Below are 18,035 nucleotides of genomic sequence, written 5' to 3'. Positions count from 1 at the left end.
AGCTGTACCTGTGAAGAGGGGCTTAGAAAGGCGAGCGGGCTAATCGCGTTCCTCCCTGTCCTGTAGGCATCCGTACTACGCTGCACGCATGCGCAGTGGATACCGGATATTTGGGACTGTTACCACACACGTGCGACTATTATTGCTATTCCGTGCGCTGTTAGAGAATAAATGGCGAGGAGAAGTGTAAGAATGAGTGTATAATATGTTTTTAACAAAGAGCTTTGGAGCGGTCTGAGTGAATAAAAAAATTACGTGTTTTTGTCGCTGTAAACCAGCAAGCTACCTGTTAGCGTCAGCTAAAAACGACGAGCTGTTAACGTGGCTTAGGTTACAGCTTAACCAGTTTGGTGTGATGTAGCCGTTTCGTGGTGTAACGGTGACACGCCTGTGTAATATGAGTTATCAGTGTTTCTGACACCGTGTTCCGAATGGTACGGCACATTATCAAGACTATTTTCTGGACGTAATCTTGAACGTTCTTAATTTCAGAGAGCAAAGCGTGGAGAAAACAATAAAACCCCCAATGTGGACGGCGAGGACACAGCTGCGGGCAAGTCTTGTACATTAATTGTATATACACATAAAATAAACATCGATTTTAGTTAATAAAGAAACATCAGTTTCTACAATTTTATAAGAGCATCCCGAGACAGCACGAGCCGAAGCACGTGCTGGGAAACAGACACCCTAGTGTAAACAGTACATGCTGACTTGTATCAGTGATAAAACATTCTGTTTAGATCCTCAGATGAGCGGCTCCATCCAAGTGAAGAGAAAGATGCCTACTGTCAGTGTGTCGTGGGAGGATGAGGAGGTGTGTGGTGACGCAGACCAGACTGCCAAAGGGGAACTGGAGCAAGGTAGGCAGTCCTATTGCAGCTTGCAGGTACTCAAACAGATGTTTGTACTGGAAAAGCTGCTCATATGCTGTTTGGCACGCCACTAAAAACTGATTCAGTTGTTACTTATATATATTAAAAATGAATTTTCAGAACATTTTACAGTAATCGCCAGATCATGCACAGGTGTTTCCTGGAATAAGATGTGAGGATGATTGTTATTTATTTATTTTTTTTAACCAAACTTAGAGTTTACACGTTCAGGGCTGGTCTTATCATGGGGACTGGTTTTCTTTCTGAGGCGTTCAGATTAAATCAGAAACAGATCTGTTTTTGTCTCATGTCTGATTGTCTCTCTCTCTCATTTCATTCCAGCACACACTCTTCATGCTGTTCAACAGTAATAACTGTCTATGAAAACTGTGATCCTGAGCAGGATTGTCACATGACTTTAACGAAACCTATCTAAGATTTCCTCCTCAAGTGTTTCTTTTAAATAATTGAGTGATTTTAGCTTTTGAATGAACATCCTAGGGCAGCCCACTCAAATCGATTGGTCCCAGTCACGTGACCCGATGCTGTGCTTGAACCATTCAACAAACACTCAGATTAATACCTACACGGAGTAGATGGCTGCTTCTCTAATTCTTGCCACTTTTTACATTAATAATTTTATCATGAGTGTTTTATTAGTTCTTAAATTTGCTTATCTCTAAATAAATTTTTTTTTCTATCTTACCTTCTGCACCAGAATACCGCAGCAATTTCCTAATGTTGTGACTTGGCACACATATGGCAATAAAAACTTCTGATTTTAGCTTCTCAATGAATTGTTTCAGCTTTAAAAATCCCCGAAGCTGACCCTGCCGCTGAGCGTTCCCCTTCAAAGAAAACTAAACTCCTCAACGATGGTAGGAATTTATCCTACAACAAGTAGAAACGTCTCTGTTGTTTAAGTTGTCTGAAGGACTGTCTTCACACATTTTAATTGTTTTTAAATTTTTTTTCCCCCCAGGTTTTTGTCTTTATGTGGGCAACCTGAACCGGTCTAAAAATTCACAGGAACTCAAAGATTCAATAGCAAACTACTTTGTGACAAATGGTCTTCTGTTTCACGACATCCGAATAGACCGGTACCGGTGAGTGTGGCTCTCTGCTTCCTTAATGTTTCTGTAAATCAAATCAAAGCTTTATTTATAAAGTGCCTTCCGCGAGCGACCCTGTCGGGAAGCCCAAGGCGCTGTAAATTCAGACGATTGAACTTTTTTTCTGCTCTTGTAGAAAACACGCATTTGTGGACATGAGCTCAAAAATGGACCTGACCAAAGCTCTGACGTTAAACGGGGAGACAATACTTGATATGCCCGTGAAGCTCGCCCAAGCAAAAGTTAGAAGTGACAAGAAAGAAAATGTTAAATGTCCTGAACTAAGGAGAAAAGGTAAAAAAATGTTTTTCCTCCTAAAGGTTGTTGCTCAATATGTTAAGTTTTAATATTTTGATGTACAGTACTTTGATGCATCGCTGAAGTAACCGGAAAGTGCTTTATCTAGGGATGGGTACCTTTGACATTTGAATCGATCTGGTACTAATTCCCGGTACCTACGAATCAATACCAGTACTTAACGAAACCAATTTTCAATACATTTGAGTGTTCAATAATGATTTAAATCGCCCTTTTAAAATTACATATATAATATTTTCCAAACATTTCACCAAATTTGATGAATATAATAATAACATACAACAGTTTATATTTTATCAGCTTAGTGTTGTACGAAATTCTTCAATATGAAAACCTTTAACGACAAACAAACCCAGCTCCATGGACTCCTGATCCTCTTCTATGCCCTCTAGAATAAATATGTGTTATAAACTACTAATGAAACTAAAGCAAGCTTCTACACCATACAACAGTGTGTATTTTAATATTTTGTGTGTTTCACTAACTAAACCAGCTCCATGTACTCCTCCTCCTCTGGACAAACTGTGTGATGGTGGGTCCTTGTAGTTTTATAAACTATGATGGTGGGTCCTTGTAGTGATGGTGGGTCCTTGTAGTTTTATAAACTGTGTGATGGTGGGTCCTTGTAGTTTTATAAACTATGATGGTGGGTCCTTGTAGTGATGGTGGGTCCTTGTAGTTTTATAAACTGTGTGATGGTGGGTCCTTGTAGTTTTATAAACTGTGTGATGGTGGGTCCTTGTAGTTCTATAAACTGTGATGGTGGGTCCTTGTAGTTTTATAAACTGTGTGATGGTGGGTCCTTGTAGTTTTATAAACTGTGTGATGGTGGGTCCTTGTAGTTTTATAAACTGTGTGATGGTGGGTCCTTGTAGTTTTATAAACTGTGTGATGGTGGGTCCTTGTAGTTCTATAAACTGTGATGGTGGGTCCTTGTAGTTTTATAAACTGTGTGATGGTGGGTCCTTGTAGTTTTATAAACTGTGTGATGGTGGGTCCTTGTAGTTTTATAAACTGTGATGGTGGGTCCTTGTAGTTTTATAAACTGTGATGGTGGGTCCTTGTAGTTCTATAAACTGTGATGGTGGGTCCTTGTAGTTTTATAAACTGTGTGATGGTGGGTCCTTGTAGTTCTATAAACTGTGTGATGGTGGGTCCTTGTAGTTTTATAAACTGTGTGATGGTGGGTCCTTGTAGTTTTATAAACTGTGTGATGGTGGGTCCTTGTAGTTTTATAAACTGTGTGATGGTGGGTCCTTGTAGTTTTATAAACTGTGTGATGGTGGGTCCTTGTAGTTTTATAAACTGTGTGATGGTGGGTCCTTGTAGTTTTATAAACTGTGTGATGGTGGGTCCTTGTAGTTCTATAAACTGTGTGATGGTGGGTCCTTGTAGTTTTATAAACTGTGTGATGGTGCGTCCTTGTAGTTCTATAAACTGTGTGATGGTGGGTCCTTGTAGTTTTATAAACTGTGTGATGGTGGGTCCTTGTAGTTTTATAAACTGTGTGATGGTGGGTCCTTGTAGTTTTATAAACTGTGTGATGGTGGGTCCTTGTAGTTTTATAAACTGTGTGATGGTGGGTCCTTGTAGTTTTATAAACTGTGTGATGGTGGGTCCTTGTAGTTCTATAAACTGTGTGATGGTGGGTCCTTGTAGTTCTATAAACTGTGTGATGGTGGGTCCTTGTAGTTCTATAAACTGTGTGATGGTGGGTCCTTGTAGTTTTATAAACTGTGTGATGGTAGACAGTGTTGCCAACTGTTTTTGACTGAAAGTAGCTGAAGTTCCCCCAAAAGTCGCTAGATGTCGCCAGATGACGCCACGTGCTAATTTACATATTGATGATGTCATCACGCCACATTGGCGTTCATTTTCCCCATAGCATAACTCAGACCTCCTGCTCTCATTCTCACAGAAGTTTTCCTAAAAAGCTGTTTTTTTACACCTCCTGGTTTTTCTACTTCTCTGTTGTGTATTCTCTCCATCGTGATAATAACGGCGCACCGAGCAACAGGGAGCGGGTGTCTCATGGTATAACCATCCCTGTGTCACTGAAGGAAATCCAGATGAGCCACAGAGCTGCGTGTGTAAACGGGACGGTAGTTGAAACTCCCGTTGACTTTATTTGCCAAATGCAGGAAAAGCCAAAGTGTCTGACGGCTGCAGAACCAGAGATCGCAGGTTGACGCCTGTGCCGTCTCTAGTAGAAGCGTGAGCCTGCAGCAGCAGATGTAAATTAGCGGTCTCCAGCTCTGCAGCTGCACCTTTGTCTTCGGCGAATCAGCCCGGCTGAAAACGGTTTATGATTGGTAGGGATGGGTATCTTTGACATTTGAATCGATTCGGTACTAATTCCCGGTACGTAGGAATCGATACCGGTACTTAACGGTACCAATTTTAGATACTTTTGAGTGTTTATTATTTTAATTCTCTTTTATAATTAAATATATATTTTTCTCAATGGATAACCATATTTGATAAATATCACGATAAATAACATACAACTGTTTGTATTTTAACATTGTCCTTGTAGTTTTATAAGCTGATAATTAAACTGAAGCAAACATCTTTACTGTGAACTAAATTTACTGTGTATCTTCATTCCTTTTGCCGTCCTTTTTCTTTGATTTTTCCTACTGGGAAGTTAGAATTTCCGAGGAGAAAGCGAACGCACCATTAGATGATAACAATGGTGGCAATGGAAGCTAACATATCAAGCTAACGTTATCTTAAACAGTTTATTTAGCTGCTGGAGCAGATTAAAACGATGATGCCTCACACTTAGATCGTTGTCGCTGGTTTCATCTTCACCCAATCACCCGTCGCATTTAGTAAAGTGAAGCCAAACTTTAGAGCGCGTTCATGTTCTTCTAGTCGGGAATTCGGAGTTCCGAGGAGAAAGCGAACACACCATTAGCGAAACGGAAACAAACATATCAAGCTAATTTTATTTACCTACCGGAGCAGATTAAGATGAGGATGTCTCACTTAGATCATTGTCGCTGGTTTCATCATCACCCAGTTACCCATCACATTTAGTGAAGCGACGGTGGCACAGGAGTTAAGTGCTCGCCCCGTAATCGGAAGGTTGCAAGTTCGAGTCCCGCTCAGTCTGTCGCTGTCGTTGTGTCCTTGGGCAAGACACTTAACCCACGTTGCCTGCTGGTGGTGGTCGGAGGGACCGGTGGCGCCAGTGCTCGGCAGCCTCGCCTCTGTCAGTGCGCCCCAGGGCAGCTGTGGCTACATTGTAGCTCATCCCCACCAGTGTGTGAATGTGTGTGTGAATGGGTGAATGACTGATTGTGTTGTAAAGCGCCTTGGGGGGTTCCAGGACTCTAGAAGGCGCTATATCAAATACAGGCCATTTTTTATATCAAATACAGGCCATTTACCCAAGCTTTAGCGTGCGTTCTTTCTACCATGCTGCTCTGTTTACAACTCGCTCACAGCGACCAACGACATAACGCTCTTGCGCATGCGCAGCTGTCTAGGCAAGTTCTCGTTATTATGGACGGGTACCGAAACGAGGCACCGTTTCAAATGACGTGAATCGGTGCTCGGTCGGTACCTTAAAAAGTACCGAATTTGGTACCCATCCCTAAATTGGTCAGTCTTCGTGCACATGTGCAGATTATCGTTCTCTTTCCTTACTCCCGGAAGAACGGTTCAGAGTGCAAATGGTTTTTGTTGCTAATCTGTGTGGAATATCTACAAGAAAGTTCTACAGAAAGTAGCAACGGGTCCTGAGAAATGTCGCTAGGTTTGTTGCTAGGCGCTTTTTGGAAAAAAGTCGTTGAGGGGGGTGAAAAAGTCGTTAGGAACAGCGACAAAGTCGCTGAGTTGGCAACACTGATGGTGGGTCCTAATTACACTGAAGCAAACATCTTTGCTGTGAACTAAATTTACTGTGTATCTTCATTCCTTTTGCCGTTCATTTGAAACAGTTTATTTTTCCTACTCAGAAGCTGGAATTTCCGAGGAGAAAAGCGAACGCACCATTAGCTATGTAAACATAAACTAAACTATCAAGCTAACGTTATCTTATACAGTTTATTTAGCTGCTGAAGCAGATTAAGATGCCTCATACTCGGATCGTTGTCGCTGGTTTCATCATCACCCAACAGTCCATCTCATTTAGTGACGTGAAGCCAAACTTTAGAGCGCGTTCGCTTTCTTCTAGTCAGAATTTCGGAGTTCCAAGGAGAAAGCAAATGCACCCATTAGCTAAATGGAAGTTAACATATCAAGCTAACGTTGTCTTAGACGAGCCACTTCTGGGATGCACCTGACAAATTTCGCACCGCGGCTGGTTTGAATCACACCTATCACGTGGAACGTCACAGCTTCAAATATAGTCCATTATAGTCTAATATCATGGGTTCTATTTGAAGCATGTCGTTGATGCTTCCAGTGTGAGGTAGGGGTTAGGCTCCCTATATGACCAGGATTTTGTTCTGCAGTCGTTTAACGTGTAAATGGCCTGTATTTGTATAGAGCCATTCAGGGTTCTACAACCCCCCAAGGCGTGTCACAACACAATTCATTCATCCGTTCACACACTGGTGATGATGAGCTACAATGTAGCCACAACTGCCCTGGGGCGCACTCACAGAGGCAAGGCCTGCCAAACACTGGCGCCCCGGTTCCCCCGACCACCACCAACAGGCAAGGTGGAGTAAGTGTCTTGTCCAAAGACACAACAGCAGCGTTCAGAGTCGGCGTTGAACTTGCAACCTTCTGAAAATTGGGCAACCTTCTGAAAACTGGACAGCCCGCTCTACATCCTGAGCTACTGCTGTGTGGCTGTTAAACGGATGTATGGTTGAATTTTTATTTTTATTTAGATAGTTTAATATGTTATGGCCAACCTTCGGAGACATTCCATAAAGTTTATGAATGACGTCATCATCCGACAGCGTGGAGAACAGAGAGACCCACCAAGAGAGAGACGGAGAGAAAGATGGCCGGTCGCGAATTAACCGACTTGGTGACAAAAAAAGAACTTCCGTAGTTAGGAAGTATTTTCAGGTTTCAAGCAAATGGTAAAAGAGAGCCGGTGTTGTGTCGATTGGCGTTTCCTCGTCAGTGAGTGTTCCCTGTGCAATAACAAAGGTGACAACGCGGCGCAGGTCCCGTCCGCACCACAGAGAAACGCTCCGGAGATGAAACAACAGCCTATTTTGAAGCCTGTTATTCAAGTCAATTTTCTGGTGGAATTACGCCCGGAACACACCAGAGGCGGAAGCGCGACGACGCGCCGCGGAACGACTAGCGCTTCTAATCGGCGCCCTTGTTAACCTACGCTCTCGGTCACATCAGCCGCGAAGCGCCATGAAGGCTCGCGCCGTGCAGCGATCGTTTCGGCGTGAGTTCTATTTTTTCGTGAGCCATGTCAATTCTGGCAGGAAGTCAAACCAAAGCAGAAGAGGCAGGCCGGTAAATTCAACAAAACAAAGAGAACATTTTCAAAATAAAACACTGCGATTGATAAATGAGATCATTTCTGTGTATCTAAACAGACTAGAGAGATGAAACTGAACAAACGCACACATATAGCGGAGAAACACAGCGTTTCCATAACTTTTAAATGCAGTTTTTACATCAAAGAAAGGATAAACGTGAATACAAACAAATACACAGCAGCAGCAGCAGCGCCGTTCCTGTGATCAACAAGCGGGGCAAACTGGTTACACGTACACACACACTTGCAATAACGCCCGTTCCTGCATATCCCAAAAACCTGCATACCTGTGCCACAAGTTCACCGTCGGAGCAGGTTTTCAGCACTGCAGGGAAAGTTGTTGGTTCATAACGTTTAAACAGGAAAAGTAAAAAGGCAGTTTTTTCCAGAGAAATGTTTTGTAATAATCTGCGTTTTATCTACGTTGTTTTTTCAGTAATAGTGCTTGAGATAATAGAGGCTGGGATTTCAGGTTCTGCTCTAGACTGGCTCTCTTCTTATCTCACCAACAGAACATTCACAGTGAAGTCCGAAACCTTCTCTTCAGATACTGTCTCTCCAACATGCGGGGTCCCACAAGGTTCAGTTCTAGGGCCTCTACTATTCGTATTCTATACTCTTCCCCTAGCTGGCATCATTCAGTCTTTCCCAGACATCTCCTACCACACCTACGCTGATGATATTCAGCTCTCTATGTCCTTTATGCCACACCAGTTGGACAGGCTGGCCACACTTGTACTCTGCCTGACCCAGATCAGTAACTGGCTGTCCAGCAACTTTCTTGTCCTAAATTCTAACAAGACAGAGACCCTGATCGTTGCACCCCCGGAACTTCAGCCAAAAATCGAGCAGGAAATTGCCTCTTTTTGCCCATCAGCCAAGGCCAACATTAGAAACCTGGGAGTTATTTTTGATCCAGCTTTAAGTTTAGACTCACACGTCAAAACCATCTCCCGCTCTTGTTTCTTTCAACTGAGAAACATTTCAAAAGTCTGTAAACTGGTTTCTACTGCAGATCTGGAAAAAATCATCCATGCCTTTGTGTCATCACGCTTAGACTACTGTAACGCTCTTTTTACTGGTCTCAGCAAAACCTCCCTCTCACGCCTTCAAGCCATCCAAAATGCAGCAGCCAGACTCCTAACCAAATCCAGCAGACGAGCTCACATCACTCCAGGTTTACAGTCCCTCCACTGGCTCCCGGTAGAATATAGAATACAGTTTAAAGTTTTAGTCCTGACCTATAGAGCTCTTAACAACCAGGCTCCAAGCTACCTATCTGAGCTTTTATCCCAACACACCACCTCTCGGAACCTTAGATCCACATCTGAAAACCTCCTGGCTGTTCCTCGAACCAGACTGAAAACCAAAGGGGACAGGGCCTTTCAGACTATTGCCCCCAGACTTTGGAACAGTCTACCTTCAAATCTCCGTCTCTCTAACACTGTAGAGGTCTTTAAAAATCATCTAAAAACTCACCTTTTCATCCAGGCGTTCCCTCCCTAAATGTTTCAGAATGATGGCTTTGTTCGGGTTCACACCTTCACTTTGTTTATACTCATGATTTTATTTTCTATTTTGTCACTGCTATTGTTTTTCTGATGTTTTTATTGGTTTTAGGTATTTGCCCTGATCTTTATCATGTTGTACAGCGCTTTGTGATTTATATCTGTGAAAGGCGCTATATAAATAAACTTTTACTTACTTACTTTCTTACTTGAGGTTCCGTTTCTGAACGGTGAAGGTAATGTCACAAGACATAATTTTGGATTAGTAACAGTAATGCCGTATGCCCTGAAAAAATGTGGAGGAAGTTTAACAGTATCAAAATTTGGATACCACCCAAGCCTAATCTCTGTACCTTTGAAGCTTCTTCTACTTTAGGATAAGACATTCAGCCAACATGATGTGAGAACTTTTTGGTGTTTCTTAGTCAAAGATGGCCGATGCTTGTTCCTGAAGAACCTTCCATACAACACAACAAAACAAGACATCCTGAAAGTCTTCAGAAAAGCGATCGCTGTTCGGTTTCCTGGTGGAACCAATAATCCGAGCCGGGGGTGAGAGTTAGAAAGAACTTCTTAAGTTTAGTGACACGTTTAAGCGTGGCGCGTCATCTAACTAGGTCTGTTATTTTTCTGCAGCATTGCTTTTGTGCAGTTCCAAAACCAAACCATTGCTACCAAAGTGCTGAAGAAAAAACAACACATAAAGTTCCAGGGTCGGGATCTGGTTGTGGACCGTGTTGGAGAACGAGGAGCTCCTGCTGCTGAAGCTGACAGCAGCAGCACACAAGGTGAGGATCTGCACTTCAGCTGCAGGAAGACAGAGTTTACTCTTGTTCCTATTCTAGCGGTGCCATTTTGATTCTTGCAGCTGCTCCTGCTGGCAACACTTTATTTGTGAGCCGTTTACCTAAAAGTGTGACAGAAAAACAACTGAAGAAAGTCTTTAAGAAAGCAGTTGGCATCAGTCTAAAGGTTAAAGACAAGCAGACACGGTGAGTCTGAGTACTTGATTTATGTTGTTAAACCAGTAAAAATGTCTGAAACCTCTCACCAGCTCTTCCCCTACAGATATGCATTTGTGGAGTTTCTCACGGTGGCGGACGCTGAAAAGGCTTTACAATCGTCCAAAGATGTCAAGATCAGCAAACAGGCTGTTAGAGTAGAAATGCGCCACAGAAGGAGAAAGCCTGAAGGTTTTTGTCATTCAGTTTGATATCATGAAGTGTTTCCATATAAATGGGTTTGTTTACAGTTTGACTGAAGGTTTGTTTCCCATATAGTCTCGTCTAAGACCTTGTTTGTGGTCGGCCTTGCCGCAACGACGTCAGCGGAAACACTTCAAAGTGTTTTTGAAGGAGCAGTCGGTGCGAGAGTCGCCATAGACAAGGACACGGGCACGTCTAAGAGGTTGGTGGCATAAACGATCATCGAATCTGACCCGTAACTCTATCCATCCAATCTCTTCCGGTTATCTGGAGCCGGGTTGTGGGCAGCAGCCTACACAGGAGGAAGTCTGAGAGGGCTCAGACGTCCCTCTCACCAGCCACTTGGACCAGCTCCTCCGGGGGAATCCCAAGGCATTCCCTGGCCAGCTGTTAAACATTAACCTTAACTCATTCACTGCCAATGATGACTAAAGTTGTCATTTGCATTTTTAACTGTGTGGGCGTCGGAACGAGCCCCCGCACCGTGAGAACAAACATCTCAGCTCTAAAGCTGATCTTCATCCGCGTACATCACACGTCACGTAATCAGGAAGCAAATATATAGGGGATATACATATACATATATATATATATATATGTATGTATATACACACACATATATATATATATATATATATATATATATGTGTGTATATACATACATATATATGTGTATATACATACATATATACATATACATATATATATGTATATATATATATATATATATACACGTATATATATAAATATACATATATATGTATATATATATACATGTATATGTATATATATACATATATATGTATATGTATATGTATATATATATGTATATGTATATATATATATATATATATATATATATATATATATATATATACATATACAGTGGGGCAAAAAAGTATTTAGTCAGACACCGATTGTGCAAGTTCTCCCACTTAAAATGATGACAGAGTTCAGTAATTTTCATCATAGGTACACTTCAACTGTGAGAGACAGAATGTGAAAAAAAATCCATGAATTCACATCGCAGGATTTTTAAAGAATTTATTTGTAAATCAGGTGGAAAATAAGTATTTGGTCACTTCAAACAAGGAAAATCTCTGACTCTCACAGACCTGTAACGTCTTCTTTAAGAAGCTTTTCTGTCCTACACTCGTTACCTGTATTAATGGCACCTGTTTGAACTCATTATCTGTATAAAAGACACCTGTCCACAGCCTCAAACAGTCAGACTCCAAACTCCACTATGGCCAAGACCAAAGAGCTTTCGAAGGACACCAGGAAAAGAATTGTAGACCTGCACCAGACTGGGAAGAGTGAATCTACAATAGGCAAGCAGCTTGGTGTGGAAAAAATCAACTGTGGGAGCAATTATCAGAAAACGGAAGACATACAAGACCACTGATAATCTCCCTCGATCTGGGGCTCCACGCAAGATCTCATCCCGTGGGGTCAAAATGATCATGAGAACGGTGAGCAAGAATCCCAGAACCACACGGGGGGACCTGGTGAATGACCTGCAGAGAGCTGGGACCACAGTAACAAAGGTCACCATCAGTAACACACTACAACGGCAGGGAATCAAATCCTGCAGTGCCAGACGTGTTCCGCTGCTGAAGCCAGTGCATGTCTAGGCCCGTCTGAAGTTTGCCAGAGAGCACATGGATGATACAGCAGAGGATTGGGAGAATGTCATGTGGTCAGATGAAACCAAAGTTGAACTTTTTGGTATGAACTCAACTCGTCGTGTTTGGAGGAAGAAGAATACTGAGTTGCATCCCAAGAACACCATACCTACTGTGAAGCATGGGGGTGGGAACATCATGCTTTGGGGCTGTTTTTCTGCTAAGGGGTCAGGACGACTGATCCATGTTAAGGACAGAATGAATGGGGCCATGTATCGTGAGATTCTGAGCCAAAACCTCCTTCCATCAGTGAGAGCTTTGAAGATGAAACGTGGCTGGGTCTTCCAACACGACAATGATCCCAAACACACCGCCCGGGCAACAAAGGAGTGGCTCCGTAAGAAGCATTTGAAAGTCCTGGAGTGGCCTAGCCAGTCTCCAGACCTCAACCCCATAGAAAATCTGTGGAGGGAGTTGAAAGTCCGTGTTGCTCGGCGACAGCCCGAAAACATCACTGCTCTCGAGAAGATCTGCATGGAGGAATGGGCCAAAATACCAGCTACTGTGTGTGCAAACCTGGTAAAGACCTATAGTAATCGTTTGACCTCTGTTATTGCCAACAAAGGTTATGTTACAAAGTATTGAGTTGATTTTTTGTTATTGACCAAATACCGTAAATCCTCTAATACAGGCCAGTATTCAATTAAAGGCCGGGTCTCCAATTTTGGCCGGTATCGGAGTTGGCGGAGGTGAATAATGGCCGGTCTCTTCTTGTGGCCGGGTGGAATGTGGTAACAAGCAAGTACGGGGGCGATCGTTCATGTCAGTTCATTTCCTTTAATGTTTTCTGTCTTTTATTTGCGCCTGATGTGTTTCGCTGCTGTGGAGCGGGGCACATCACCTTGTCCTCCGACGCACTGATCACTGATGCGGCCGGCAAGCAGCAAGCATTCCGCTGTTTTTGCTGTCGGTAATCTGCCTCCTGAGCACGGCCACAGTAACAATCAGGTGTTGCCAAATTATTTAACACGCGATCGTTCATGTCGGTTCATTTCCTTTGATGTTTTCTGTCTTTTATTTGCGCCTGATGCGTTTCGCTGTGGAGCGGGGCGCACCGATCACTGATGCGGCCGGCAAGCAGCGAGCACTCCGCTGTTTTTGCGGTCGGTAGATCTTTTAGAACTGCAGTTCAAAGGTAACTCATAAGGTGAATATATATGAACCCAGGTAGCAGTTTCTCTTTAGGATTGAGAGGAGATGCAGGAAGATAATAAACAGGCAGGACAGAAAAATAGTCAAATAAAAACAAGTTAGTTTTTGTACCTGCTGGTTGCAACAAACAGACACCATTGAAGGTAATCAGAAGTGAGGAACAGAAAATGAAATAATTATTTTAATGTTTAGAGCAGCAGGAACTCCGAGAGGCTGCAGGCGCATCAGTGAGTTTGCGGCCGCTGCGCAGGGGGAGGGGGGAGAGGGCTGAAGCAGAAACTACCGTTGTTAAAAGAAATGTGTTTAACTTTGAAAATGTGGGCGCAATTTTAATTGTTAAAAACTCCAGCGAACCATTAGTTCATTTTGCTCAAATAGAAATAGAGGCCTGCCTCTAATACTGACCCTCCTTCCAATAAAGGCCTGGAGCTTGATGAGCTTGAGTCTAATACAGGCCGGGCCTGTATTCGAGGATTTACGGTACTTATTTTCCACCCTGATATACAAATAAATTATTTAAAAATCCTGCCATGTGAATTCATGGATTTTTTTTTTCCACATTCTGTCTCTCACAGTTGAAGTGTACCTATGATGTAAAATAATGACCTCTGTCATCATTTTAAGTGGGAGAACTTGCACAATCGGTGGCTGACTAAATACTTTTTTGCCCCACTGTATATATATATATATATATGTGTGTGTGTATATATGTATATATATATATATATATATATATATAAATATATACACACACACATATATATGTGTGTGTATATATGTATATATATATATATATATATATACATATATACACACACATATATATGTGTGTGTATATATGTATATATTTATATATATATATATATATATATAAATATATACATATATACACACACATATATATGTGTGTGTATATATGTATATATATATATATATATATATATATACATATATACACAGACATATATACATATATACACAGACATATATATGTGTGTGTGTATATTATTATTATTTTTTTATCTGAAGCGGCTCCTATAGTGAGCAGAACCAGGCGTCATCACAGGCTGCTGATCTACCATGATGTCTTTAATTATTTCTGTTAATAAATGATAGGAAAAAGGTGACAAATCCAGGCAGACATAAGAATGAAGTGTTTGGCTCCTGAGGAGAGGTGTTCTACAAAAGGTGGACCCAAGTATAAGATCTCTGACGTCTCCTCCGTGCAGTGACACAATCATCTGAGGGGGCAGTCCCCATTGACTCGCACAATCACGCTTCTACAAACACTCAAAGGCATTCCAGGACAGGATCAGTCAGTTACAGATAACCCTGCTTACCAGTCGTTGCTCATAAATCTGTTAGCCGAGACAGACTTGCATTTGCTTTAATAACCCTCTACTCATGTTCTGAACACACACACATAGGCAGCTGCAAACGAGTTAAACAACCCATTGCTCCCTCCACAATAAAACAATAAATGAGTGTAAAAATGAGTGGCTTACTCAAATGCTGGAACGCTCCATTTGGGTCTAGTATGCCGTTAGTGAAGTGATCTAAACCAGCTTTTAATTCTACCATGCAGCCTCACACTAGATCTCACTTGTTAATGATGAAACTTCAAATAATAATAGTTAATAAGATCATAATGACATTGTTTACACATTTTCTTAACAATTTCACAGGTTATTTACGCAGCTTTGAGTGTCACGCTCATTGTGTTTGACCTTTGGTGCTCCGTGTTTTTATTTCTGCTGCGAGCCTTGAAAACTCCCCTCACACCGTCCAGTTTCTCCTTTAAAACTCCGATTAAATAACGAGCTTCCTCCGCGCCGTGTTTTTGTTGTAGGATGAAAACTTTACATTAATAGTCACTGGAAAATTCAGCAGACGTGTTTACACTTTTGCCGCTGCGTGCCTGCAGTGTGAGAGAAGGGAGGGGGACGACGCTCCGTTCAGCGTCTCTACGGGCTCCAGTAGCAGCAACAGCCAGCTGGTTTAATCCGCTCTGAAAGGCAGTGTTGCCAACTGTTTTTGACTGAAAGTAGCTGAAGTTCCCCCCAAAAGTTGCTAGATGTCGCCAGATGACGTCACGTGCTAATTTACATATTGATGGCGTCATCACGCCACATTGGCCTTCATTTTCCCCATAGCATGGGAAATGTTTATATATAATATGACTAAAAGGGAGGCAAATAATAAAAACTATGTTATGTGTTAAAGTTATTAGTATGATTAAAATGGCCAAATTTCTTTGATATGTACAATAAATTCCAAAAGTATCAATAAAGTGACACTCAGGCCCTGTCCACACGTAGCCGGAGATCTGCCAAAACGTAGATATTTGTCTACGTTTTGGCCTGCCATCCACACGAAAACGGAGTTTTTTCACACGAAAACGGATCTTTTTAAAAACTCCGGCCAAAGTGAAGATCTGCGTTTTCTCCGTTTTGGGTGTCTGCGTGTGGACGGACAAAACCGGAGTTTTAAGGTCCACAACGTCACTTTCCGCGACAAAAAAATGCTGACATCACGTGTGCGACCTGTGTTTACACTAGCCGACAGCATGGATGCCCTCAGAGCTGCGCTCTGTCACTACCCGATCCATCAATGGTCCAAGCGCTTTCTGCTTGTTTGTTTTTGCAAGCGGAATTACTGCTCCTTGCGGAAGACCACAGACGGAGGACGAGGTTAAGAACGGGGGAAGTACTGCCGCCTACAGGTCTGGCATGTCCTTAACAACGTATTTATCCGGGTACGTGTGGAGAGTTTTTTTTTAAAACGAGGTGGTGTGGATGCAAGTTTTTGGAGGGGCGGATATTCGTTTTTAAAAAACCCGGCTACATGTGGACTAGGCCTAAGACAGATATGGTGTGGTGATCCAAACAGTTCTGTTGCAGGATATAACTCAGACCTCCTGCTCTCCTCATTCTCACAGACATTTTCCTAAAAAGCAGTTTTTTTTACACCTCATAGTTTCTCTACTTCTCTGTTGTGTATTCTCTCCATCGTGATTATAACGGCACACTGAGCAAAAGGGAGCGGGTGTCTCATGGTATAACCATCCCTGTGTCACTGAAGGAAATCCAGATGAGCCACAGAGCTGCGTGTGTAAGCGGGACGGTAGTTGAAAGTCCCGATGTCTGTATTTGCCAAATGCAGGAAAAGCCAAAGTGTCTGACGGCTGCAGAACCAGAGATCGCAGGTTGACGCCTGCGCCGTCTCTAGTAGAAGCGTGAGCCGACGTAAATCGACGGTCTCCAGCTCTGCAGCTGCTCCTATCGGCCCGGCCGAAAACGGTTTATGATTGGTCAGTCCTCGTGCACATGTGCAGATTATCGTTCTCTTTCCTTACTCCCGGGAGAACGGTTCAGAGTGCAAATGGTTTCTTTGTTGCTAATCTGTAGGAATATCTACAAGAAAGTTCTACAGAAAGTAGCAACGGGTCCTGAGAAATGTCGCTAGGTTTGTCGCTAGGCGCTTTTTGGAAAAAAAGTCGTTGAGGGGGTCAAAAAGTCGTTAGGAACAGCGGCAAAGTCGCTGAGTTTGCAACGCTGCTGAAAGGCGTTGATCAGAATTATCAGATCACCTTTTTTAAACGGAGACCGGGCGTGTGCAGCCATCATGCGTCACTCAATACAGCGTCTGTGCAGAAACTCGCCTAGGAACTTTTATCCGCTGCACTCAAATCACTCAAAATAATTCATTATTTAACAGAAAATGAACTGAAACAGTTCGCAAGTGGACCGAACCGAAACGGTTCAACGCCCCCCCCCCCCCCCCCCCGTGAACCGTTACACATCTAGTGTTGTACTATAAACCAGGCTTCCGGATATCGACATTGAAAACAAATTATCACGAACAAGTCATATTAGTAGAGTTGTATGCGGGACGTGTAGAGGTCTTCCTAGGATTAGAAGATGCTCTCATGTGCTACCTTTATCAAAATGATTTAAAGTTTCTTCCGTCACTTATATTTATTCTTATATTTGTCTTTTTAGGTTTGGTTTTGTAGAATTCGACAACGAGGAGAGCTGCAAAGCTGCCAAAGGCACGATGGAGGACTGTGAGATAGACGGCAGCAAAGTGACGGTGGACTACGCCCATTCTAAGGCTCAAACGGGTCACCGGGCTACTGGAGTGGGTCCTCCTAGTGGGTGATCCAAAGGGTCATGACCCTACAGGAGAGGATAGGGATAAAAGGACAAACTTGCTGTTGTTCGCAAACACCTCATGTAGACGTGTAAAGCAGAGTTTTTAAAAGTGAATGAAATCATGACCTTTTGGTCAGCATGAAGGTTCCCATGAAAGAATAAAACACCTTAAAATGTTGGTGCTGATCTATGGGAACCTAAACAGGTAAAAATAATAAAGAATAAAACATTACATGTGTTTATTGGGTACTAATGTCCGATGATGTAATACCCGGATATAACGCAGGAGCTGAAAGGGTGACCACACTGGGCTCTGGTCACAAAGGTTCTCCATGAAGTTGAATTACATCAAATTGTTTGTTTTACTTCAGACTGAAAGGTTTCACTGGGGTTTGTTGGATTTTTCTGTCGTAACGGTGCTCTTTGGTTTAAATCCTCTATTACTGATGAGCAAGGGCGTAGATGTGGAAGGGACAGGGGTGGCGTGTCTCCACCAATATCCAGCAATGACCACCAATAATGTGACTGCCTCTGCTAATAAACAAGCCTGTTACCAAAGCCT

At 42.5% G+C, this 18,035-nt stretch overlaps 2 protein-coding genes across 2 annotated transcripts in view; one reads left to right on the top strand and one right to left on the bottom strand.

Moving 5' to 3' along the window:
• Nucleotides 1-95, bottom strand: part of gk5 (glycerol kinase 5) — a 35,492-nt gene extending 35,397 nt beyond the window's left edge. The window contains exon 1 of the mRNA XM_015976873.3: nucleotides 9-95. The gene's annotated coding sequence lies outside the window, so the exon portion shown is untranslated. The remainder of the gene's footprint in view (nucleotides 1-8) is intronic.
• LOC107397018 (nucleolin) lies at nucleotides 73-17,705 on the top strand. Its single transcript, XM_015976874.3, has 12 exons — nucleotides 73-186; nucleotides 493-553; nucleotides 744-863; nucleotides 1,682-1,753; nucleotides 1,858-1,981; nucleotides 2,124-2,281; nucleotides 9,703-9,829; nucleotides 9,914-10,065; nucleotides 10,146-10,269; nucleotides 10,346-10,470; nucleotides 10,558-10,684; nucleotides 17,321-17,705. Exons 1-12 carry the CDS (start codon nucleotides 172-174, stop codon nucleotides 17,478-17,480), a joined length of 1,365 nt encoding a protein of 454 aa, XP_015832360.3. The 5' UTR covers nucleotides 73-171; the 3' UTR covers nucleotides 17,481-17,705.
• Nucleotides 17,706-18,035: the final 330 nt, after the last annotated feature.

The sequence above is a fragment of the Nothobranchius furzeri genome, chromosome 11, assembly GCF_043380555.1.
Source record: "Nothobranchius furzeri strain GRZ-AD chromosome 11, NfurGRZ-RIMD1, whole genome shotgun sequence".
Taxonomy (NCBI): domain Eukaryota; kingdom Metazoa; phylum Chordata; class Actinopteri; order Cyprinodontiformes; family Nothobranchiidae; genus Nothobranchius; species Nothobranchius furzeri.
This window is presented reverse-complemented; position numbering and strand designations above follow the sequence as displayed.

What these genes read in the sequence shown, in the direction of transcription:
- LOC107397018 (XM_015976874.3), top strand. An exon ending in TCCTGAACTAAGGAGAAAAG is followed by an intron (nt 2,282 to 9,702) that starts GTAAAAAAATGT and finishes GGTGTTTCTTAG; the next exon opens with TCAAAGATGGCCGATGCTTG. An exon ending in TGACAGCAGCAGCACACAAG is followed by an intron (nt 10,066 to 10,145) that starts GTGAGGATCTGC and finishes TGATTCTTGCAG; the next exon opens with CTGCTCCTGCTGGCAACACT.